Below are 25,572 nucleotides of genomic sequence, written 5' to 3'. Positions count from 1 at the left end.
CCTCCAGAAGATCAGGGGAGGCTGTAACATAAGACAGAGGATACTTCCAGACTGAGTCTTGCAAGGGACAATGTGACACCTTATACAAAAGCTGCAAAATACACTAGGCCAAGTTTGCAGAATGGACTGACCGAAGAAGCCCACACTGGAATTTACAGATTCAAGGTTTGCATGTCTGGTGCCCAGTGGTTCTCAGAACTGGTACTAGAAACAAGGTGTGTGTGTGTGTGCATGTGTGTGTGTGTGTGTGTGCTTGTGTTTTCATAGGGGTGCATAACAGAGCATTGATCCAGGTGTCTGCTCAGGCCAAGGAATAAAAAAGCCTGCAGACCAGCCCAAGTCAGTTCTTCTATTAGTCATGAGCAACTCTTGAGCCACCTACCGTCTCTATATCTGTGGATATAACCTGCCAGCAGAAGGGCCAGTGATCCTCACCAAGACCTGTGCTGATCCTAGCCCTGCACTGAGACCTCCCTCCAGAAAGGACAGACTGAGGATTGGATTATGCATCTGATAGGGAGTGGGAAATACTCAGTCTGGCTTTTGTGCCTAGCCTGTGGTGATTTGAGAGGTGACAAGCCATGGAGATGGTCTGGCTTCCTTGCTTCTCCCTCTGCCTCTGTTGTCTGCCCTTTGCTGGCACAAGATTTCTTTGATAAACATCCTGCAGGCTCCTCTTGCTGCCACATTACTGTACAGGGGACAAGTGTCCCAGCATAGTCACTCTGTCCTGGGTACTATCAAGGCAGGAACACACATAGTCCATTTTTCTCATGTGGTCAGAGGCCAGCAAGAGAAATGGGTGTCTAGACTCAGGCTGTGGCAAGTGTGACAGTGGGAGGCCCTGAGAGCTCAGAACCTGGGTGCTCCAGCTCCAGGGTCAAAATACTGGGCCTAAAAAGAGAATAGGAATGTTGAAGTCAGGGCTAAACCAGGCCTGACTCAGTGAAGTAAGTGAAGCAAAGGACTGGAGACAGTCTGCATGCTTACCGGTGGGGAGCATGAGACAGTGTGACCAACCCGTAAGCAAAGCCATGTCCACCAGGAGTGTGAGGTACTGTGTGCTACAGAGATGAATGTGAGCCTCTTGTAATTAAAAACAAAAACAAAGACACTGGGACCACACCATGTGCACATCCAGAAAGACCAGAGGCTCACAGAATGTGGTATCAGATCTTCCTTGGGAGACAGGCCGGTGGCTGTGTGTATAATTAACATTGTTTGCTAATGCTCTAAACTGGCCTCGTCTATTTTATTTACTTATTTTGTGATAAGGTCTCACATATCCCAGGCTGTCCCCAAACTCAACTGTGTCGCCAGAGGTGACCTTGAATTCTTGACCCCCTGCTTCCCAAGTACTGAGGTCACAGGCCTGCATTACTACACCCAGTTTATTTAATGCTTTGGTATCAAGCCCAGGCCTCCTGCTTGTTAGGCAGGCCTCTATCAAGTGAGCTCTCCCCTAGCCCCAGCAATGGGCAATGGGAGGGTGTGGCCTTTGACAGCCTGAGGTCATGAGGCAAGCAGTCCCTTCCCTTTTGTATCTGGGCCCTTGGCTCCTGTTACCAAGGCCAGCTTTGTTCCAATCCTAGACAGTTTGGGCCTCCTTGAACAGCAAGGTCCTTCTGCCTTCTAAGCAGAGGCCAGCAGATAGGAAGGGTCTAGGGGTATTAGATCCTTGAGAGAGGACCAGGCAGGTCTTTCTGCACTCACCAGATACCTATAGAGACCTCCTTGTTGTGCACCACAGTCACGGTTAGGCACTTGCTGAAGACAGCACAGAGTAAAATCAGGGGAGGCTGCCTTGAGTGTGGAGACCAGCAAGATGACAGATGATAGGAGGAAACCATAGTGGGGTCAGGGGGGTACCCCAGGTAGACTGTGGTTCTCTACCTTTCCACTCCTCCAGTTCCCACAACAGACCCAGGCCAGACTGGCACCACCCTCGTAGGTCTGGGGCCAGGAGGACCAAAGCAGTTTACTCTGAAGGAAGCACATTCCCACTTCATGTGAAACCTGCCTCATTAAATTTAATGTGCTGGTTATTCCTGTTAAATAAACATCAACTAATTATGAGAAACATATTTGCTAAAGTTTGACTATGGAATGTATGAACCAATTACATGGCTATTCAGCCTCAAAATACACTTGGTAATGAGTTGGGTTATAGACTAGCAGCAGGTAAGGATGGTGGAGTCTGGATCCAGAGAGCTCCTCTCCACCCTTTCCTGCTTCCTCCCTGGGGTACAGGAGCCCTGAAGAATGTCCACGTCCTGGAGAGTCAGGGTCTGGGCATACTGGGATCATTTGTCAATCAGATTCTTTCAGCATGAGCAACAGACCCTGACCTCCAGCCAACTTAAACAAAATCTTGAATGATTGAGATGTTCAGAAGGAAGCCTCAACCATAGCTGGATCTAGGGGCTGAAATCCATGTACTGGGAACTGGTCTCTTCTGACTCAGCTGGCTTTCTGTGTTGTCATTATTCTTGAACCCTGTGAGGTACCCCAGCAAATCTCACTTTATCCCTTTAAAGTTTCTCCTCCCTGGACTTCCAGTTTTGAATTCAAGATCATTTAAAAAATAAAACAAACAAAAAACCATACAGCTATATAACATCAGAAAAACCTCAAGGGTTTCATAAACATGCAAGATGAGGTATGGGTGCAGCTTGGGGGAGGTACCTGCCTCAGATGGATGAGGGTCTGGGTTCCACTCCCTGTCCTGTGAACTTGGGGAAAGCTCAAGTCATGATGTCTTACTGAGGAAATGCAAAATAAAACCACCCAAAAAGTCCTACATACCCAGCCAGGGTAGAAATGCAAGTAGACAACCCCAAGGAGACCTGCTGCTGCTGCTGCTGCTGCTGCTGCTGCTGCTGCTGGTGGTGGTGGAGATAAGTGGTGTGGAGGGCTTTGGAAAATGACTTGACAATTTTGTTGTTGTTTGATTTTTTTTTTGTTTGTTTGTTTGTAGGGAAGTTTTGTTTGATTTTGGTGTGTGTGTGTGTGTGTGTGTGTGTGTATGTGTGTGTGTACACGTGCAGGTGTTTTGCCTGCATGTGTGTCTGTGCACCACATGTGTGCAATGCCCCCAGAGGTCAGATGAGAGCATAGGGTCATCTGGGTCTAGAGCTACAGAAGGTTGTGAGCTACCATTTGGATTCTGGGAACTGAACCCCAATCCTCTGGAAGAATAGTCAGTGCCCTTAACCAGCTGGTGGTTTCTTAAGGAGGGGCAATGCTAATGCTATGTTTCACTCTTTGGTTGGCACTCAAAGAGAATGACCATTTTTGTCCTCTCTGTCCACACAGGATGTCATATAGATTTGTTCACAGATGCAAAGGACTTAGAGCAGCCCACCCCTGCTTGTGTTCCTGAGAAGTCACACTGCACAGTGAGCAGCTAGAACTACCCAGTCCAGCAAGAGAGAAAAACCTGCACAAAACCCACTGCTGTGTTTGCTTTTTTTCAAGATAGTGTGTGTATATGCTTGTGTGCATGTACATGCTTGTAGGTTCCCACATGAGCCAAAGGTGTTGGACCCCTCTAGAGCATGAGTTACAGGCAGTTATAAGCCACCTGGCATGGATGCTGGGACCAACTTTCAGTTCTATAGAAGAGCAGTATGTGTTCTTAACAGCTGAACCATCTCTCCAACCCATACATTTGCTTGCTTTTTTTCCCCTCCCCAACAGAACCACAAACCTGGGCTGGCCCAGCACACATCTCATCAATCTGGGTTAGTTCTGGGCCCAGCCAGCTGGGTCATCAGTCACTCAGGCTGCAGTGCAGGCATGTCCAGGCTGCTCCTCAGAAGCAAGACTTCACTGCAGACACCTGGCTGCCACCAGCATCCTTCCCCTTGCAGCTGTCTTTTTGCTGATGTTGGGCTCAGTTCCTGGAGGCCACCAGCTGTCCCATGTCCCTCACTTTTATAAGGCTGTCTCTTACCTTACATGGCATATGTACAGAGCATCCCTGCCCCTTTGCCATGTCTATCCATTAGAAGCTAGTCACATACCTAAGAAGAGGCAAAGATGTGACATAGTGGTGGTGGTCACAGATGCAAGACAGCAGAACTCATGCTGATGTACCCAAGGGTGGGGGGGGGCACAACGTCCTGGAAAAGTCTCCCTGGATACCTTCATTTCCTTTGTCACCCCTGCTTCCACCCTAGATGTAAACAGTGTCATGCTGGCAGAAATAGGGGACTAAAACGGTGTGGTGCTGTGTGTTTAAGCCTGTGCACTTCATGTAAATGAAAGGGAGCAGGGGAAAGTGGAGAGGATGTGGGGGAAGGGAGAGAGGTCTCTGACTCCAGGGACTTCTGAGGAATGGAATGATCACTCAGCTTTTTGGTAAGAGAAAAGACAGATAAAACACATACATGAACATTTCTGAGCAGCAGATTGTAACTGTTCAGAACTCAAGATGTCTCAGGCTGCCTATGGGAGCCCAGGCTGCCCTGAATTCTCACCTGGCCTCCTGAGTGGAGCTTGAAGGCAGGCTTCTTGTGCTTCATTTTATGTACTACTTGAATAAAAGAAAAGAGTACCTATTTTAACAATTAAAACATAGGTTGTTTTAACCAAAGGTGACTGAGATGACTGCGTGGAAGTCCCAGGTTCTGGAGTTGTCAACATGCTGCCGCACACAACAGTGCAGTTGAAAGGTACATGCACAGTAGTTTCAGGCTAAGGAAAACTTTTGTATCTCCTAAACTGTGGTGGCAAAGAAGGATCATTTGTGTGACTCTATTGCATCAGAGCCATGTGAAAAAGATGTTCTCAGCACACTTGAGAATAATGGTAAGGTGGAGCCAAAAATGGACCCAGCCATGCCTGAAGCTCAATGTTGTTAAACCATCTAGAGTGAGTCTGCCAAGCCTGGTTTCCACAAGGGTGCATGTTAGTCAGCCCAACCTGTGAGGTCCTGCCCATTGCTGATATCTATTCTGACTAGCTATTAAATATTTGGGATGTCATTTTAGGGTTTGCTCCTTGAATCAGAAGAAGTTGCTACTCGGGAAGGAATTCCCAGGGCATGGGGTGTGAGTCCATGGAGTGTGTACTTGACTTTGAGTTCTTCTGGACCAGTGTCCTGACACCTGGTATAACTGGTGCCCAAGACGGGAAGGCTGAGGAGCCGCATATCAGTCAATGACCATGGTGTCCTCACACAGTCCCTGTGGGTTGTAGCCCATACTGATGAACACCAGGGCCCATGACAAATGCCTCTGCTTTTGAGCTAGTGTTGGCACAAGCCAAAATGCACAAGGTACTAGTATTCGGTCCTGGCCTTTCTGCCCCAAGCAGAAGCCTGGGGAGTCTGAAGCCACAGCTAGGTTCAGTAGGGTGACCTCATGGAAGGAAATCCTTCCAGAATGGAGTGCCCCCAGAACACAGTACATGGTTGTGAGGGAAACCCTGAGAGGATAGCATGGGCAGAGCAAGGGTTTGGGGTACAGATTTGGTACCTGGCCATCAAGTGTAACTTGCTCTGTCCTGGGTTGTGCCACTCTGCTTTGTGATTGTGTGTACTCATACCCCCTTCTCTCTGTTAGTCACAAAACCTGAGAGTCTTTACTCTTAACTTTTGTCATGGTCTTAGGACACCCTAGACTGACTATCAGCCTCCAAACGAGCCTGAGATATCTGCCTGTTCTGCTGCTTGAAGATCAGTGCTGTTTCTGAGGGAGACCATTACTACCCTGGACCATTCCTGGAGTGGGAACATCCTTGGAGAGTTGATGTACAGGTAACAGAAAGTGACGGGACTACCTGGAAAAGCCTCCCTGGATACCTTCCTTTCCTTTGTCATCTTCCACCCTAGACTTGGAGCAAGTCAATAGAGACAGGAACCACAGCCAAGTGGCATAGGTGTAGGCCCCAGATCTGAAATCTGGGGACTGGGGTACCCTGAGTCCCTACAGTAACTTCTGAGTGAGGAACCTGGAGATCCTGTGCGGCCCTGTTCAAGAGGCAACACTTGCAACAAGCTGGGAAAGGGTCAAAGTAACAATCAGGGAGTTTTCTAAAATTTGTTTTGAAATCATAACAATCATAGGCTTACAGGAAGTTGCAAGGAACAGAAGGACTCTTGTGTTAACTTCGCCATTGTCCTCAGTGGTCACATCTTATATGACACCATATTGAGACATGGGCATTGGTCCTGGTGTCAGCAAGTTCTCTGTCATCTTGTCATGTGAACTCATGTCACCATCACTAACAACAAGTTGGAAATGGTAGTTCATTCGTATAATCCCAGGAGTCAGAGGGCTGAGGCAGGAGGATTGCTGCAAGTTTGAGGCCAGCCTAGACTACATAGTAAGTACTAGGTTAGCCAACACTATATGTTAAGACTCTGTTTCAGAGGGGACAGGAGTGGGGAGAAAGAAGGAAGAGGTTAACTTTGTCTTGGCTTGAAGATCTGTAGGTCAAAGCTATCTGGTGATGGCTTCTTGCTGTAGAGTCCTGCTGCTCAGGGCACCATGTCAAGAGAGACAGGAAGCCACCAGGTTTCAAAGGGGCTCTATAGTTGACATCCTCTAGTCCTAGTCCTCCCACAGACCCTGCCCTAGACACCATGGGAGGTCTTAAAGTTCCATGGGGGAATTAAATTTAAATACACAAACCTCAGGGATCCTGCTTTAACCACGGCCAAACTAGAGTACCCTGGTAACTTCCAATTTGTTCTCCATCTCTCTCATCCCCAAATTTTGTCATCCCCAAAATATTATACAAGTGGAATTATGCCATTTGTTTTCTGTAACTACTGATAATATGGCTACCTGCCATTTTAATTTTTGCTTTGCCTCCAGTTTGTTGTTTTTGTTTTCTTTTTCCTGTTTAGTATTTAGTTTTGGCTTCTCTGCCCTTTTTTTAGTATCTGTACAGGTTTCTGTGGTTAGTGATTATTACATCATTTATTGGGACATCAGACAATGTCTAAATTTAGATTACAGATATCCATTGTTTTTACCTGTCATCTTTCTCTTCCTATTTTTCTTTCTTCCAAGATTCTTTTATCATTTTCTTTCTGCTATATCGTGGCTTTCTTTAGCTATAAGGAGTGAACACCTCTCTTCTTCATTTGTATCCCCGAAGGATAGTTTCACTGGGTATAAAAAAAAAAAAAAAAAAAAAAAACATGATTACCATGTTTTCTTTCAGCACTTAATAATGTTCTCAGTCTTTCTGAACTCCATAATTTCTAATGAGAAATCTGTGTTATTTGAATTGCTTTTCTTCTTAGTGAAAGTGGGATTTCTCTATAGCTGCTTTCAAGAATTTTTAAAAAATCTTTGCAAATGTGATGTGTTTTAGTGTGGCTTTCTTTAGGTTATGTTATTTGAGGTTCATTCAGCTTCTTGAATCTATAAGGCTACTGCTTTTTGCTGGAGTTTAGAATTTTAAGTCATTATTCCTTTGGATATTTTCCCAGCTTCCCTCTTTTTCTTCTCCTTCTGGCACTTGAATGACATGAATGTTACATGTTATTTTATCACAGGGGGCTTGAGCTGTTCCCCTCCCCTTGTAACTATTTCCCCTCTGCTTTTTAGACTAGATAATCCCTACTGGTTTATCTTCAGGCTCAGTACATTGTCCCTTTGTCCCCTAGCTTTTGTTTTGTCTTTATATGGTATAGTTACTTCCTTAGTGAAACTCCATATTTTTATTGTTCCATTCATTCATGGACATAATTGCTCATTGAGGCATCTTTGATGATGACTGCTTTAAAATCATCAGCTCATGTCAATACTGATGTCATCCCTGATGATGATACTTTTCATACAATTTCAGATGGTCCTTGCTATGATAGGTGATTTTTTAAAAACCTTTTCACTGAAATAGAATTATGTTGCCCTCCCTCTCCTTCCTCCATCTCCTCTTAGCTACCCTCCCTTGAGTCCTCCCAATATCTCCCTCCCACTTCCAAGCCGACCTCCTTTCTGTTTATTATTGTTACATACAGACATATATATGTATGTACAAATATATATATAAGTAGAACCTACTGAATTTTTTGTTGTTGTTGTTGTTTGAATGTATATGGTTTCAAGTTTGACCTCTGCACTAGATGACCGGTAATGGGGTTCATCCTGGGAGAAGCCAAGCCTCATTCTTCCAGCATCATTGGTTGCCTGTAGTTCTTTGTCTATGGGTCACACCCCTTTCCATGTTATTATGTCCATAGATATAACCATTGTTCCAAGAAACCTTCTTTCAAATGGTTGGATAGGGTAGTCAGAAGGTAGCCCTTGTTTGCCTCTTGGGAGTCTATTTTGTTTTTTGTTTTTGTTTTTATCAGCCCTTGAACATTTGAGGTTTGGCATATTGAGACTCTGAATTCCATTTCCTCCTTCTTTGTCATAGCTGTCCTCTTCTGCCTGGTACCTGTGGGCAGAGTAGCATGCCCATCACTGTCAAGAGGAGGGAGAAATCTAGCCTCTATACTTCTACATGGCTATTTATAGCACAGTGGAAAAATCCAGTCTCCAGTAAAGCCAGGAGACTCATGCCTTGCTTCTCTGATAATTGGCCAAGGGCTCCCATGTCTTAGAGTGGGGTTTTTGGAGTGGCTTGAGAGGCTTTCCATCCTTGTGGACATCACAGAGCCATTGACTTGGAGGGAATACCAAGGCCACATGGCATAGGAGATCTTGTATACCTGTCTTCCAGTTCTTTAAACAGCAATGAGCTCAGGCCCTGGTAAGCTGATGTCACCTACATCTAACATAACATCAGGTATGGGGAGGGCAGAACAGGCTGGGCAGGCTGGGAGAGTTCTTGGGGCCAAGTGAGCCCTCTGTCTGCAGTACCAGATCCTGGCCTGGGTCTCTCTCCTCCTCCTTCTTTTGGAGGGCTGGGCGAAATTCAAGACCCCGCATGGGACCTGTGAACACCTTCCACTGTCATCCTCCTTTTCTGGCCTAGAACAACTGTCCACATTTACACTGACCCTTTCTGTCCAGGAAGCAGAGTGGTTTTCCTAGATTACAAGTGATTGTACCCTGCCCCATGTCTGCTCATCAGACTCCTGGGGTCTGAGATGTAAGGAAAAGCCCATGGCTGGGGATCTCTTCTCTTAGATTCCTGCTCCATAGAATTCAAGGAAGCCAGAGGATCATGCCACAGACTGGGAATGGCTGGGTGTACAAAGCATCAGTGGGAACAGTAGAGGGGTGTTGTCAGGAGCTAAAGCAGAGCCATGGTCTCCTTTGGGGGTGCAGAAATCACACAAGAACTGGGGAGGGCATATGGTAAGTCAGAGGGATAAGCAGACTGACAGGTGGATATTTGAGTCCTCTGTTCTGGGCCTGGAAGAAGTGTGCCCTCTACGGTGCTTGGGCTCTCCCGATGCTGTCCTCCTTACCTCTTACTCCTCAGACAGGGTGGTCTGTAGTCATTTCTGTAGGAGGGTCTGTCGCATGTAGAAATGGCTCTGAAATTGTTTGGGGCTGGAGCATGTGAAGGGGTCTTAAGACCTTGTTGGGTACCCTGAACAGAACCTTGCTCCTGGGAGCTTCCCCTCTTCTCCTGTTCCTGCCCTCTGTACTGCATCAGGCAGGGAAGTGATCCCAGAGGGGAAACCCAGAGGGAGAAGCCCTGGCAGCCACAGCCACAGCAGCTGTGCTGACTCACTTCCCCTCCCTGAATGTGGTCAAGAGCCGTAAAGCTGCAGGCCCAGGTTCAATCTCAGCTTTTCTATGGTCACTGGCTTTCTACTTCTGCTTTTCGGACTCAGTAAGGTCACACCAAGATGAGCTAAGACATCAGCTGAGGGACAGCGCAGTGGGCAGGCTGAGGGATCTGAAGAAGCCACTAACCTGAACTAATCCAAAGCAACAGTTCCTAGCCATTTTTCATTTAGAGAAGGACATGTGGAGGTCATCTATCCCTCTCCCATATATGGGGTGGTAGCCTTCTTCTTATTGATTTTTCGGGGATCTTATATATATTCTGGATGCATATCCATTGTCATTTATATGGTCCTGTAAAAGATTTTTGAGATCCTGACTTGTCCATATGTTGTGTCTTTTAGAACCTTTAATGAACAGAAAATATTAATTTTAATGAAGCCAAATCTATCCATACTTTAATGCTTGCTTTATTTTTAGACTCTTGTTTAAGAAAGCTTTCTTGGGAACTTCCCAGCTTAGGTGCTGGGATCTGAACTCCATCCTCATGATTGAGCAGCCGGCCCCCTTAACACACAGTCTTCTCTCTCCAGCCCCTACCACCATACCCCAAACCCCACCCCACATAGTTTTCTCTATCACATTCAGGCCTCCTATCACCTGGACGGGGGAACTATGTGTGGCATTATCTGAGATGAGATAGGGACTCCTGAAGGTTCCAACAAGGAACACAATTGAGGTGCTGACTTCCAAAGTTCTTGCTATTGGTTAGTAAGTGGACCGGTGCTGCTGAGCAGGTGCGGGAGGAACACATGGGAGACAAAGGATGTGAAAGCAGCCTTCGGTAAAGTTTCTGAAAGAACCTTCAAGGTTGGGGAATGCAGAAGGATAGAGGGGCTGGTCTACGTTTGGCACTAGAATTTATGGTTGGACAACTTTGAGGAGACAGGACAGGTGGGATTCCAAGGTAACCATGAGCTGAGTTCTGGTCACACACAGCCCCAGCTTTCTCAGAGAAGCTGGAGATGAGGACTAACCTCAAAGCAGAAGTTAGTGTTTTCTTGGATATGCTGATCACAAAAATGGGAAGAGCCTTGAGTACCTGCCAAGTGGTACTTTGGAAGACAGGTGTGCAAAGGAGACTGGGCAGGTGTGGGCAAAGGCAGTCAGCCTCTGGAACCACGAGCAGAGGCAACTCAGGGAACAACTGGATGAGCACATCCCCAGGCCAGCAGTGGCAGTTGCATTGCTACCTCTCCAAAGTGCTGCAAGTAGACTACTGAATGTGTGTGAGGCAGGTCAGGCTGTGGAGGAGACAGACAGACAAACACATGAAGCAGCCATGTCAGTTCTGTGCCGGGTGTGCAACTGGGAAGCCTGTGGTCTGAGCTGGACCCCTGGACTCCAGGCTCTGCCACCAACCAGCTAGGGAGCTTGGGCAGTCTCGGTCCACCCCATCCGTACAGCACAGCAGAGCATTCAGTGCCTCTGGGATCAGACAGCATATGTAACTGTGAGAGAAGAGCCTCACCACAGTTCAGGGCGCATGGAGAACCAGCACCTACCCTCAGCCTGCCAAAGTCAAAGCAAAACATTTGCCACTGTTACTGACACTTCATCATGCAGAGGGCTGGGACGTCACTGGGGAAAACCAGTTTGCCATGCTGGCAGAAGTTAAGCATACTACCTATGATGGCCCTGCACTCCAGGTTCTGGCGTGGGGAGTCCTGGAGCATCAGCAGAGGGGAGGCTTAACTGTCAGAGTGGCCCACATCAGACAGTGAGAGCAAAGACTGCCCAAGAGCCCCTGCATTCATCTCAGAGAGGCTAGTGGGACCCCATTTCTATAGCATCCCCAAATAAGCGACACAAAAGGGTATGTCATTCAGGAAGACAAAATATAAATGACCACACGCAGGGAAAAAGCCAGGCAAGGATGATAACAGGGAAGGAAGGTGATGGTTTCCTGGGAGAAGAATAAATAGGGACAATGGTCCTTACCAGGTGAGCTGCACTGGGTCCCCCAGGCTGTGCCCAGCCAGCACTCGCCCCTCCCACGACCACCTTTTGTGGTTGCTCTGTTCCGTTCTGCACGCAGCTGTCTACCTCGTTTTGGTCTGGCTGTCTTGCACCGGTTTCTCTTTACGCCCCAGACCGGGCACACCCAGCTCTTCAGGCCAGCCTGCGCTCACGGTCCTCCTGGCACTGTACCTATCCTGCTGGGGTGGTTTTAACACGCCCTATTGCAGGACCGCGTACCGGACGAGTCAGTCGTCCCTGAGCTTGGGCATCTTGGCACGTGCCACTGCCTGGGGCCTGCGAGGTGCAGTGCCCGTCCCACCAAAGAGATCTGGCGCGCAGGCCGAGATGAGCAATAAGACCAGGACAAGTGCTTCTTCCAGCCTCCGTTCACCCTTCCGTGGACGAAAGCTCTGCTTCCAGAGCTCGTTTTAGAGTGCACCGATTCCTAGGATCACCCCGACCACTCACCCACCCCCACACCAGCCCAGAGTTTAAGGCTGAGGAGGCATCGCCCTTTGAAGACAAGCGGTGGGGCCCAGCGCGCGCGTTCTCGGCGCGGGGCCGAGCGCCCCCTGCAGGCCATCGAGGGTACCGCCCCGCCTCTCGGCCCCGCCCCCGGCTTCGGCCGGCGCATGCGCGCGGCACAGCGCTCCGCGGGGCGGCGAGAGCGAGGCCGGTCCGCAGCCGCGCGGCGCTCAGCGCCCCATTCATGCTGGGCAGCGGCGACGCAGCCACGCAGCGGAGCGGAGCCCGGGCGCTGCGGCCTCGGCCTGGGCGGCCTGCGCGGCGTGGGCGGCCCCGCGGAGGGGCAAGCGGCAGGGCGCGGCGATGGCCGGTGGCGGGGCGCGCCCGGGGTTGTCGGGTGAGTCGGGGTGCAACTTTCCCCGCGGGCAGCGGGAGGCTCATCGCGGCCCAGGGTCCCGAGTGGCAGCGGGGGCGCTGGCGGTGGCCAGGGGGTGTGCGCGGGGACTGCGGCGCGCGTGTCCGCGGCTGGTGTGTCCTGCGGCTCCGGCCGGGCGCCCGCGTGTGTCCGGGCGCGGTCTCCGCGAAAGGCTGCCGCGTCCCGCGGGTCGCAGCGCGTCCGGGGCCCTGCGATCCGGGCGGCGCAATGTCTGTGGTCGCATTCACGGCCCCCTCCTCAGGCAGAAGTGAAAGTTTGCAGTGACCCCGCGGGGAGGGCCCTGCGGGTGCCCATGTCCGCCCGTGTCGCGCCGGGTGGGACCGGGCCGCGGGTGGGGACGTGGGCCGCAGGCGAGCGCCGCGCTGGGCAGGCCTGGGCAGGGCCGCGGGATTTGGGGAGGTCCCGGGCTGCGCCCTGGGCCGGCCTCTGGCTATGGGGTGGAAGTTGCAAGGCTTCGTGGAGACCCCCGCCCCCTCCGGCTCCGGCGCGCGAGTTGGCTCCGCAGCCACCCCCGGCCCGCAGGCCCTCCACCCGGCGGCTTCAAGGGGAGGGGTGCGGTGCCACCGGAGAGGCCGCCGGCTCGGGCCTCCTCGGCCTCCCCCTGCACAGGGCCTCTACGGGGTCATTCCTTCTCTGGAGGCTTCCCCCTTGCTTCCTGGACGGCCCCAGGCCTTGTGTGCGGCTTACACTGGCTGCTGCGGGGAAGGGCGAGTGTAGACTCCACGGGGTCCCCTCTACCTGCAGGGACCCCAGGTGTAGCCCTGGAAGGGGATGAGAAGGCTTCTGAGGGGCTACTTAGTGCCAGGAACTGTCTCAGGCTCATCTGTGGGGTGCTGGGGCCACGCCCCTTGAAAGAAAGGGGTGTGTTGGGGGGGATGGGAAGGAACTGAGCCGCTGCCCCTCAGCCAGGCTCCTACCTCCAGCTTTCTGTCCCCTGGTGCTGCCTACCCTTCCAGCAGGTGCTGCAGTCTTCAGTCCTGTGGGGGTGGTGCTATCCTGCGCATCTCCAGCCCTCCGGGAACACCCCCAATTTCCCAAGTTTCTTGCTTGTTAGGGGTAAGCAGGGGGTGGGAGTGCTGCATTAAGCTAGCCCAGCAATCTGATGGATCTGGGAAGCACCAGCTAGTGCCCTAGGCAGAGGTGCAAAGCAGGGATTCTGTTTCAGGGCCAACTGATTAGGCAATGGGGAGGTGGCAGCTTGGAGCCCACCAAAGGTGTCTTCAGGCACAGAAGGCAGCATGGGTGGAGGCTTGGGTCTGTACAAGGTTGGCTGAGCTATGTGTTCTTAGGTATGGGGCCAGACAAGATGTTGTGGACAAAGCCACATCCATGGAGCATCTGGGCAGGAGTATGGGACTCCAGGGAAGACCAGAAGCTGGCACCTTCTCTGGAGAGCATGACTCCAAGGCCTCCAGGTAGAGATTGGGTCATTGGAGACTATCTCCTGTAACCTCCTATAGGGTGGGGCAGGGTGACAAGGCAAAGCGATCCTGTGGCTGCTGAGAGGGAACCACTAGGTGAGATGACAGCTAGACTAGTCTGTCCACACCCATTAGGCTCCAGAGCATCAGGGCACAGGGAGCAAGCTGTCCCCATGTGAGAGCTCTGAAGTCTTTGTTTCTGGGCAAGAACCATGTTGTTATCCAGGGTTAGGAGAGGGCAGGGTACCAGCTGTGTGCGCCACTGGAGGCTTGTTCCAGAGTGGCCCCAGCTGAAGCCCCACCTATAAGCTTGGACCCCTTCTGCACACATCCAGCACCACCACGGTCCTCCTGTTTGGCTTCTCACTTGTCCATGTTGGGGAGCTGTGGCCATATGTGCTGTCCCATGTGCATTCCCAGCAAGTGTGTTCTCCCCACATCCTAGAACACCTCCACCCACCAATATCCACTGGACCTGGCCCTTCTAACACATGTGGAAAGGCCCTTCTGGGAGCTAAGGTGGCCAGGCAGCTCACAGAACCCAGATCTCATATGCTCCCCTCCCCCAGCCTGGCCCAGCACCCAGTATCAGGCCCTGCTTTGCAGGCACACTGTTTTCTGAGTGGACTTGGCCCCTTTGCTGCCTGGGGTCTCTACAGTAGCTCTAGCTTTAGTCCTTTCTATTGGGGCTGGCTGTGCGACCTTGGATTTGTCTGAGTCTTGAGTCTAGTTTCTTAACTAGAGAAAGTAGCCCTTGCTAGTCTTTGTGCATGGTAGGTGTGGGCTTGGGATCCCCTCTTTTGTGGCCGGCTGCCACCCCCCCCACCAATTCCTTCTCAGCAACTTCTTTTGGGAGGCGGGGGAGTGGGCCCAGGGCCAGGCTGGAGTTTGGATGGTGGCTTCTTCAGCTAGGTCCCTCCTGTTTAATATAAAAAGTAGGGCCCATAATTGCATTAAGACATGCATAATTATCCTGGAGGAGGGGAGAACCCAGCCCCTGGTAATTGCAGGCCTGCTTTGAACTGATAAACGGTGAGTGATTCATGTTTTCTTTGGAGTTCACATGGACTCGGTGCTCAGCCCAGGCCCGTTTTGTCTACAAGCAATCTGCTTTCTAGTCTGCTTTGGTTTTGGGGGTAGGAGGCTGGTGGGGGTGTTCTCCCTTCTCTGCCTCTGGAGGCTCCTGATGGCTACTGGTCTTGGGGCACAAGGCAGCTGACAGGAGGGTTCCTGCAAGGTGATACCACCCTGCATCTGCTCTGGGACTTATGCCAACACTTTTTGCTGCCTTGAGCCTCAGTTTCCCCATCTGATTTCAGGTTAAAGATAGCTTTGTCTAGGTCTGGCTGGCCACTCCTAGGGCAGTGAGTCTTTGTTCACAAGTGTTTGCTAAATCTGTTTGAGACAGTGGCTCCAGAGAGAAAGTGTGACCTTTTTGTACCCAGTTTGTATCCTTTGGGGAGGACATTTGAGCAATAAGTAGCCAGAGCCACAGATTAAGGCAGATGAGAGTGAGGGCTAGCAGGTAGGACATCCTGGCAGGGCCACAGGTTCAGCCTGCCTGTATGAGCAGGTCAAAAGAGGCTCCTCAAGCTTACCTGAACAGCTGTGGGGCAGGGCAGAGTAAGGTGCCTTGTGCTATAGAGTAGAACATAGAAGGGCTGAATACCTGTAACTCATTTCCTGCCTCTGGTTAGCTCCACACCTGGACTTGCAGAAGGTACCATCTTTAAACCTCTATGCCCCCAACTGTGAATGGGACTGTGGGGGAGGGCAGTGTGCGGGAGTATAAACAAGTTGTATATACTGGCTGACTGCCTGCTTGCCACACTAAGCACTTCCATGGTCAGACATCAGCCAAGGGGTGGGGTAAGATGACCCCCCCCCACACACACACACACCAAGCCCACAGGGCAGGCTCTGTGGCCCTGCTATCCTCAAGAGTGTGGCACCTGTCAATCAGGACATAGACTTCAAACTGTTTCATCCACCAGGAAAGAAGTGTTGCCATCCCTTTGGGAACTAGGGAAACTGAGGAAAAGGAACACTACTCAATCCTGGAAGATGGCACTTTTCAGGTGCAGTGGGAACACAGCTGAATTTGAGATGTCGTGCCAAGGTTTGGGAGGCAGTGCAGGTCAAAAAAGTGGCCCAAACTGCCTCATGGAGTCCTGACTAAGGTTAGACATGGTAGAGGAGCCAGGAGTGGGCAGAGGATACTGTTGAGGGTTTGGATTTGGGGAGCCCTCCCTCTCTCTGGAAGTCCTCTTTGATCAGAGTGCATTGTGAGACTTTAGTACCTGGAAGGAGCATGGTGGGGAGTGCCCTCTGCCTGGGAATGTGAGGTGGGAGTTGCTGCCTCTAGATTCATCCTTAGAGTGCCAGCCTTGAGGTTTCTAAGATGTTGGGTCAAGGTCACCCAGGGAGCAATACCAGAGTCAAGACCCCATGGAAAGTTGCACAAACTAGCCTGACCCCAGCTTGGAACTATTGCCATGTGGCTGTGCAACTGTGTGTGTGTGGGGGGGGGCTCTTTCTGGTGGTCCTTGTGGATATGGATTTGGTGCTGGGGGGTTGTTTAAAGTCTCAGGGGAGTAGTCCACACATCAGAGAGTATCTAATAGTGTGGGACATGGCTGCCCTGAGCCAAATGGTGCTGGCAGTCACCAAGGCAGCTGACACTCTGTGGAGGAGGGTGTGTGTACTACAGTCTATCTCTGCTCAACTTTGGTGGGAGACACTGGTGCAGGGTACATGCCACTCATTTGACATTGAGGATCTCGACCCTCAGGGCATGGGCAGGTTCTGGGTCAGGGTCATGTAAACCCCAGACATTGAAAGATGCCCTGTGTTCTTGGGCCCATTCTTAACCTTACTAGGAGTGGCAGAGTACAGGCTCTAATACAGCCTCCTGCTGCCAGGCAGGTACCCTGTTTTGCTGCTGCTAGCTACAATGTAAGTGCCTCCTTTGCTCTGATGTGTCTGGGTACCAGTAATGGTCCTTTTGGAGGTATCTACATAGCACACGTGCAAGTGGAAAACCCAGGGAATAAGGAAGCCATGTATGGATGCCCTGTGCTCATGTGGGTAATACATTCTCTCTTGCTTGTTCTTTCCAGGGCCAAGAAACCCAGTCCTATGATGCTTACCCCTAAAGGACCTGAATACCTTGACTTGAGGTCCCAGCCCATCATGCCACTGCTAACCCTGAGCCCTCGGACGCTGCTGCTGCTGCTGCTGCTGTTGTTGAAGAGTGTGTGGATGGCTATCAGCTCACCCCCAGCTGGTGTGGGTCCACAACCTGCCTTCCGCACCTTTGTGGCCAGTGACTGGGGCCTTACTCACCTGGTGGTTCATGAGCAGACAGGAGAAGTATATGTTGGCGCAGTGAACCGCATCTACAAGCTGTCAGGGAACCTGACCCTGCTTCGGGCCCATGTGACAGGCCCCGTAGAAGATAACGAGAAATGCTACCCACCTCCCAGTGTACAGTCCTGCCCACATGGCCTGGGGAGCACAGACAACGTCAACAAGCTTCTGCTGCTGGACTATGCTGCCAACCGCCTGTTGGCCTGTGGCAGTGCCTCACAGGGCATCTGCCAGTTCCTGAGGTTGGATGATCTCTTCAAGCTGGGTGAGCCACACCACCGTAAGGAGCATTACCTGTCCAGTGTCCGAGAGGCTGGGAGCATGGCAGGAGTACTCATTGCTGGGCCACCTGGCCAGGGCCAGGCCAAGCTCTTTGTAGGCACGCCCATTGATGGCAAATCAGAGTACTTCCCCACGTTGTCCAGTCGCCGGCTCATGGCCAACGAGGAAGATGCTGACATGTTTGGCTTTGTATATCAGGACGAGTTTGTGTCATCTCAGCTCAAGATCCCATCAGACACACTGTCCAAGTTCCCAGCCTTTGACATCTACTATGTGTACAGTTTTCGCAGCGAGCAGTTTGTTTACTACCTCACCCTGCAGCTGGACACACAGCTTACCTCGCCTGATGCCGCTGGTGAGCACTTCTTCACCTCCAAGATTGTGCGGCTGTGTGTAAATGACCCCAAGTTCTACTCTTATGTGGAGTTTCCCATTGGCTGTGAGCAGGCTGGAGTGGAGTACCGCCTGGTGCAGGATGCCTACCTGAGCCGGCCAGGCCAGGCCCTAGCCAAGCAGCTGGGCCTTGCTGAGGATGAAGACATATTGTTCACCGTGTTCGCACAGGGCCAGAAGAACCGTGTGAAGCCACCCAAGGAGTCGGCGCTGTGCCTGTTCACACTGCGGGCCATCAAGGAGAAAATCAAAGAGCGCATCCAGTCATGCTACCGTGGAGAGGGCAAGCTTTCACTTCCTTGGCTGCTCAACAAGGAGCTGGGCTGCATCAACTCGGTGAGTGGGGGTAGGGGAGTAAGCGTGGGGGCTGCTGCAACCCTTCCTGAGGTCACATCTTATCTACACACGTTGGGGTCCCTGTGCTATCCTGGGCCTGTTTTCTCCCTTTTCTCCAGTCTGGTCCCCTGCCCTGTGAGGCAGGACCCAACATATCAGCCCCAAAGTCTGCTCCTAGCCATGACAACACCTCATGCCTTAGGAAGTGGGTGATAGCACCTATCCACACAGCTCCAAAGCTCTCAGGGACATTGGATGATGATGACCATTTTTAGATTGCTCCTCTTTTACAGATGAGGTTATAGAGGCTAAGAGTAGATTGACTTACCCAGGGTCATACAGCCAGTACAAAGACCCCAGACACTGCTTCTGTAGAGCTTATTACCTCCAAAGGTCAGGCCTGTGTGGGCTTGGAGGGGCCACTTGAGTACTCCTGGCAGGATGCCTGCCTCCTAGAACTCCACCATGCCCAATGCTGGATGTTGAATGCACCATAGGATACATTCCAAGAGAGGCCCTGACATAAGGGCAGCCTGGCTACCCTGTGTTGGATACTCTAGCCAGAGTTCCCTGCCTCCAAAGCCAGCTATTCCTCCAGGAAGCTGCAGGTTTCCCATCTCAGAGCTGGAGCCTCCTCTAAGGGCAGCCATAGGTACGGCTGGAGTTCTAAATGCAGTGGAGAGATGAATCCACCATTCTCTTGGCTTCTCAGGAAAGGCACATTGGGTCCTGACATGTACTCTGGATGCCCTGAAACCTGCTCATTACTCCCTGATTATTTCCCAAGGATTCCCAGCCTAGCTGGCCTCCCTCTGCATCCATATCAGTGGCCTCTACCCCAACAAACCTCAGATCCCAGAAGAGAACCAGCTGTTCTCTTCCTTCTTCCACAAACTCCTGTCCTGTCTATCCACCCTCCTCTTCATGCCTCCACTCTAAGCCATCACCGGAACTTTGAAGTATTGATTGTTTCCTGCCAGCACAGCAGGTCCTTCTATGTGCCTTCTGGGTATACCCATTCCCTCCTGCCTTAAACATCTTTGTCTACATGCAAGGTGCAAATGTAAGATTTGCAGAGGGAAGACTTCTTTTGGCTGTCCTCCAACTCTAGGCTCTCCCTTCCTTTGTCCATCATGACTGTCCTGGAGTGGCTGGCCTGGTTCCATGTTTGTGGGCCGTGTGGCTTACCCGCCTTTCCTTTAGGTCACCCCCTCTGGGTCTTTCCCCACTCTAGGCACATTCCCTGGATTTGAGCTTCTTCATGGACCCCATTTCTTTCCCAGAATTTTGCAGACCTTGTTTGGGTCTGGGTGCCTATATGGCACCTCTCACTCCTACCCTGGGCCTGCCTTCCCCAGCCTGTCCCTTTCTGTGTTCAAGGTGAAGAAGGTGCTTATAACTGCTAAATGCTTACCCTGCTGCTTCTTACAGCCCCTGCAGATCGATGACGACTTCTGTGGGCAGGACTTCAACCAGCCACTGGGGGGCACGGTCACCATCGAGGGCACACCCCTTTTTGTGGACAAGGATGATGGCCTGACTGCTGTGGCTGCCTATGACTACCAAGGCCGCACTGTGGTTTTTGCCGGCACTCGAAGTGGTCGCATCCGCAAGGTCAGGCCTGTGTGGGCTTGGAGGGGCCACTTGAGTAGTGTGTGTGTGTGTGTGTGTGTGTGTGTGTGTGTGTGTGTGTGTGTGTGTGTGTACAGGTCCCATCCAAGGGAGAAGAGCTAGATTTTCTCTGGCAGGGAGTCTGGTTCTGTGCATGAAGTTGGTGGGTGCATGCCTCTCTGTGCCAAGTCCAGTGACCTTCTCGAAGGGCTCAGATCTCTGGATGCCTCTGAAGGGCCTCCTTATTTCTGGGCTTCCTGTGGAACATTTTCCTCGGTCCTGTTGTGTATATGGGGGCCCAAGGGTAGATGAGGCTTGTGATTGGCTTTGTTCTACTAACAAGACTTTCAGGGCCATTGTATAGAAGCCCAGGTCCTAAAGGATGGCTTGGGTATCTAGAGGCTGGAGGGGAAGCTTGTATAGATGTTAGGTTGGGCAGGACTGTGCAGTCCCCCTCCCCACTGAGCCCTCCTTTCAGCCCTGGGAGATCTGGTGTCTGCTGAAGCAGCACTCCGTGTCAGCCAGCTCCACTCCCACCCACCATGCAGCAAAACAGTGCCAAGGGCAGGGCAAGGGGAGTGCCCTGCCCCCATCATACCATAGCCTGGTGCCTAGGGAGTGGGTGACTTGAGTGACCAAGGCTCAGGCCTTGGGGTGAAGCTGGCTCTGTGTACTGGCCTGTTTAATTTCTAGACTCTCTTCCTCTCCAGGACTGGTTGGACAGGGAGGGCTTCCAGAGACTGTGGGTCTGCCTATCACTGGGTAGGCCGTGGGTGGGGTCCCACCTGGATGGAAGAAGCTGCTAGTAACACTGAAAGGTGGAGTTGTCTGGGTACCCAGAGGACCATCAAGCAGGGCCAGGAGATGAAGTAACAGTTGAGAGCTCTTGCTGACACAGCTCCCCTTCCTCTGGCCTGCCTGCTCGTGTGCCTGTGGGTGAGACTGGGCTCAGGGCCAAAAAGGCCTGGCTGCTCTCAGCCCCCTAGCCTTGTGTGTGGAAACCATGTCCCAGCCTTGCCTGTTCTGGGATCTCTGGGAAGTCCTCATTCTCAATGTCACTACCCTGGGCTGGGGTGTTGCTGGTGATCTTAAGGCCTTGGGACCTGAGCTGGTAATTGAGGGACCTTCCGATAAGTAAGGAATCCATGGGTTCTCTGTGGATGTGAGTGGTTGAATGACTCAGACCTGGCCCCTGCTGCCCTTGGAGCCCTGTCCTGTTTGTTGTGACTCCCAGGTGGTGTAGGTGTGCCCTGGAGCTCCAGTGTGGCCTTTTCTATAACCTAAGAGTGCCTCAGGGAGGCACATGGGACCAGGCAGCCACTGAGGGGTCTTGTGTGTTGAGAAGGGTCGTGGAAGCTGGGGCACAGTAAACCTAGAGACATTCTCTGGGATTCACTGGTGCCTACCTTCTAGTTGGAGATGGACTTCTATGATTAGGAGTGTCCCTTTTGATGTCCTGTAGATTGAGGGGGTGGCGGACAGGCCCAAGTGAGGCTGAGAAAACAGGTCCCTCCAGTCCTGTCTCCTTGCTGCCTCCTGGGTCCCAGGGGCCCCTTTGGTTACCGGCTTTGGCTGGCAAGCTCAGAGCATACCTGTTCCCCAGAGGTTGGTTGGCAGTGCTCCCACAGAGAGGAAACTGAGTCCTGGAGTATGGAACCTTGGAGGCTATCCGTGAGCAGAGGCTGCATTGTGGGCCATATCTGTGGCAGAGGTTGAATTGCCAGGCCTCCCCCATTCCTCTCTCCTGTCTCCCCTCTCCCTCATGCCCAAGAGCAGGGGTTCCCCTCTGCTGTCTAGGCCAGGTTACACCCTTGAGATTTTGTTTGGACAGCCATTAGACTGTCTAGCTGAGAAGCTGGTTCTTGGCCCAGCCAGTGCCCTCATCAGGTCAAGGGCCTCTGTTCCTGTCCGTCATAGCCTTGCCTGTGTTTTAGGCTTCTTGCATTCCTGGGTGCAGGTGGCTAAGTGCAGCTCTTGAGTGGATAGGGCCTTTCTGGGGTATATGGGATCAGCTACAAGGGGCGGGTGTATGTGAAAAGTTGAACTGACATTTCATTTAGATGTCTGTGATTGAACTGGGTACATGCTGTGCCACTTGGGGCATGATATAATTATGTCATAGGACCCTGGATATCTGTCCCTTTTCACCCATTCCACCTGTCCCAGTTGTGGGATTTCATGAAGTAGTTCAACAGGTGCTCCTGTCTTATCAGTCATCTTTTGTTGCAGTGTTGTGCAAATGCTGTGTTCCTGAAGTTTTGTCAGCTCTCCTCTCTGGCTGTGTGAGCTTACTCAGCCTTCTTTTCAATACTCTCTGGAGCATAATGAGTTCCTTCATGTTAGCATGCAGAGTGCTCAAGTGACTGACTTACCCAAAGCCTCACAACCATCCCAGCATCCATTTCACAGATTGGGAAACTGAGGCACAGAGCAGTCATGCCATTTGAGTTCAGGGCCCTTGCTCCTTCCCTCCCTTCTTCGGTGGGTTCTTGGAGGATGACTAGAACCTAGCAGGGCTCTGAGACTTAGGCTCTGCTTCAGTGACTCTGAAGAGCCCATTTTCTTGCTGCCCTTTTCCCAGTTGCTGGTCCCCAGAACTGCATCCAGGGCTGCTATGATGGCTTTTGAGATTGGTTTAGCCTCCATGCAGTACCTTTAAGATGTCCCTGGGAGTAAGGTGGAGTCCCTTCTACCTGTCCTGGTTTGGATGTGCCTGTAACTCCCACTGCTGGGCTTGGGGCCTAATCCGCTTCCAGGCAACAAGATTCCCACAGCCTGTACCTCCCCAGGTCACGGCCCTGACAGATGGGCAACTTTCTGTGGTCCCCTGTTCAAGCTAGTACTAGCCTTTTGCCTGTGGACTGCAGGCCCCCTCCTGCATCTGGGTTTTGGAGTGGCCTCCTGAGCCCTCTTGTTTTTATCCATGCTCCTCCCACCTCTAAGGCTTCTGGGCCTGACTCTGCTGACTGACCAGCTGTACATAGGGTGCCCATGGCCCCATCTCCTCCCCCACTCTCAGCACTGTGTCTTGGAGCCTGGACTCTGGGGACCCCAGGCCATTGCCTGACCTAGGGCAGGCAGGCTGGGCTGGCCCCTCCCATCTTTCCCAGGCCTGGGACTTCCAGGGCTTTAAAAAGCATCCAGGGAGCTCCAGAGACTTGGCTGGCCCTAGGCCAGGCCCTGCCAAACGTGTTGTTGTGTAAAATTGTAGCGATTAATTTAAGACCTGCCAACTTCAGCTGCTCAGGGCTGGCTGGGGTGCTCCTACCTCCCCCTCCTTCCCCAGATCCCTGTCTGCCAATGTGACCCTCCCCCTAACAGAGGCCATCTCTCTGGAATGCCCCTCCCAGCATCCTGCTCGGGCCCCCAGTGCCCTAGCCCTGTGAGTAGCTCCCCCTACAGCCTCCAAAGAGCCATTTCTAGGTAGAGTTCCCAGTTGCAGCCCTTGTTTGGTCCTGCAAGATGACCAGGTACCTCTAAAAAAATAGGCTCTGAACCCCTGCCAAGCACTTGCTGTAGGCTACTTTAAGCTGTGGTACCCCAGGCCAGTCACCATGTCCATTTGTATGTCAGGACCAAAGGACTGTGCACTCTGAGATCCAGCCAAGTTCTCTGGTGAGCAATATTGCCTCTTCTGCCAGGGTATCTGTCCCCTGCCCAGGAGAACTGGATGTCTATATTTTTTTGTAAGAGCGTGTTCAATGTTGGTAATTAACCCACATTTTCAGAACTTTCTCTGAGCCACCTAGTGTGCTTTTGGACCACTAGTTTGGGGCCAGAGACCTACACTATGACATACAGCTAAGGAAAAGCATTGCAGGTCAGTGGGGTACTGAGGCTAAAGGAAGTGCCTGAGGGAATACTACATCTTCTTGGGCCAGTTTGGGGCCCAGCCATTGAGGAGGTCTACCCTGGCTCTCCTGGAACCTCTTTCTTTTCCTGGACTTGCATGAGCCTAAGCTTCCCTATGAGCTGTCCAGAGACTTGGAGAGGGTGGAGGACAGGACTGGGGTGTGGGTAAGGGTGGGGCCAGTGGTATTCATTATGATTCAGGATCACTATATCATCTTGCCTTCTTGCTGCTATGAGCCTCTGCAACAGAGGTGTGGCTGTGGTGCCCAGTGCCCTGCCAGACCCATGCTCACAGGCCTTGATGGCCTCACCCTTCATGCCCATCTGTCCAGGCATAGATGTCTGGCTCTCCCAAGGGTGTATGCTCCCCAGGGTGTTAATCATTGTCTTCACATGTTTTGAAAGGTGGGCACACCTCTGCTCAACACATATGAAGTCTGGAGCAGAAGTGAAACCTCCAGTCAGCTTGCTGTGCAATTCAACTGTGCCGGTGGCGTTCTTCATTTACAGCTGTTTCTACTGCTAGCAGAGTCTGTACTGCTGCAGCCTGGCTGCCTGGGGATAAACAGCCCTTCCTCCCACCACAAGCCCTTGACCTTGGATGCCTCCAGCTTGCCCTCTTCGCCTCTGCACCCAGCCCTGCCAGAGACCCTGTGTCCTCAGAGGCACCCATAATGGTGCCCACAGTGAAGTCTCACTAGGGGACACATCACCTTCCCCAGATCCCCTTCCAGGCTCTACCCATTCCAGAGATGCCCTCATTGACCTCTTGTGGCTGTTGTGCTGGGAATGGGCTGAGTCATGTGCATTTCCTTTGTGTCCTTTGCTCAGCTGCTGTGAGATTCATCCTGACCACAATGCCAAGCTGTGGCCTGCTCTGGACCCATGAGCTGCACAGTGTGCGGGCTACATGCAAGTCAACCCTCTGCTTGGCATGGAGTGTTTCATGCAACACTGTTCCAAGGACCCAGCCTTTGGGAGATAGGTGTTAGGCGGAGCTGCTAGGCTTCTTCTTAGTCTTTTCATCCAATCTCTGATGTCTTGTTCTAAGCACTAGGTGGGAGACCCATGACTCTGCTTGGCAGGACCAGTTTCTGCTTTCTCCCTCTGCTGGCTGTGAGTAGGGAATGGGGGCGCCCAGGCTGCCTGCCTTTTATGAAGTAGATTTGTCCCTGTGGAACCCATGTATACACATGGTGCTGAGTAGACATCTGCGTCTCCTGAGAACACTACCATCCTCTTGCTGGTTCTAAAGGAGTTGTGCAACCAGGGGCTGAGTTGAGGCCCAGACCCAATCAGTGCTAGCTAGCTACTAGCCCCAGTCTGATGGCAGATGATCTCCTAGTGGCCAAAAGATCACCCAGATACACTTGGACGTCACCCTTAGAACAGTCAGCTGACATTGTGCCCTTCTCTGAGTAACCACTCTAGGCAGCCATTCCCCAAGGTTCCATCTATGGCAGGGGAGGCCAGAATAGCCGCAGCCCAGTGCTCTCAGGAAAAAGTGTTTCCTGAGTAGACAACAGTGGGATCAGAGCCCAGAGTCTCCCAGTAACCCCCAGTAAGATGTTCTCTCCTGTAGAACCGTGAGCCCCTGAATTCTCAGTCCTAAGAAGTGATCCACTGTGTGGGAGAAGTCAGGGCAGGAACAGGCTGCGACTGGTCCTCACAGCCCTGGATGTCCTCTGCTAGAGCTCTAGTCTCCTTGCCCCTCTACTTTTATGTATGGTGAAAGTAGAGG

General features: G+C 51.8%; 1 protein-coding gene across 2 annotated transcripts in view; it reads left to right on the top strand.

Annotated features, from left to right (window-relative positions):
• Positions 1–12,388: 12,388 nt before the first annotated feature.
• The window catches only part of Plxna1 (plexin A1), a 45,912-nt gene continuing 32,728 nt past the window's right edge, over positions 12,389–25,572 (top strand). Inside the window, exons 1-3 of one of the 2 annotated variants that reach the window (XM_051203395.1) lie at positions 12,389–12,528; positions 17,108–18,368; positions 19,800–19,982. In XM_051203395.1, the coding sequence (XP_051059352.1) occupies positions 17,127–18,368; positions 19,800–19,982 (1,425 nt within the window). In that variant the 5' untranslated portion in view covers positions 12,389–12,528; positions 17,108–17,126. Of the gene's footprint in view, positions 12,529–13,881; positions 13,983–17,107; positions 18,369–19,799; positions 19,983–25,572 lie in introns of those variants that run through there. The other variant, XM_051203394.1, reaches the window with a different exon arrangement.

This window comes from Phodopus roborovskii, unplaced genomic scaffold (assembly GCF_943737965.1).
Source record: "Phodopus roborovskii unplaced genomic scaffold, PHOROB, whole genome shotgun sequence".
In the NCBI taxonomy this organism is placed as follows: Eukaryota; Metazoa; Chordata; class Mammalia; order Rodentia; family Cricetidae; genus Phodopus; species Phodopus roborovskii.
The sequence above is the reverse complement of the archived record's forward strand: the minus strand, read 5'-3'. Positions and strand labels throughout refer to the sequence as shown.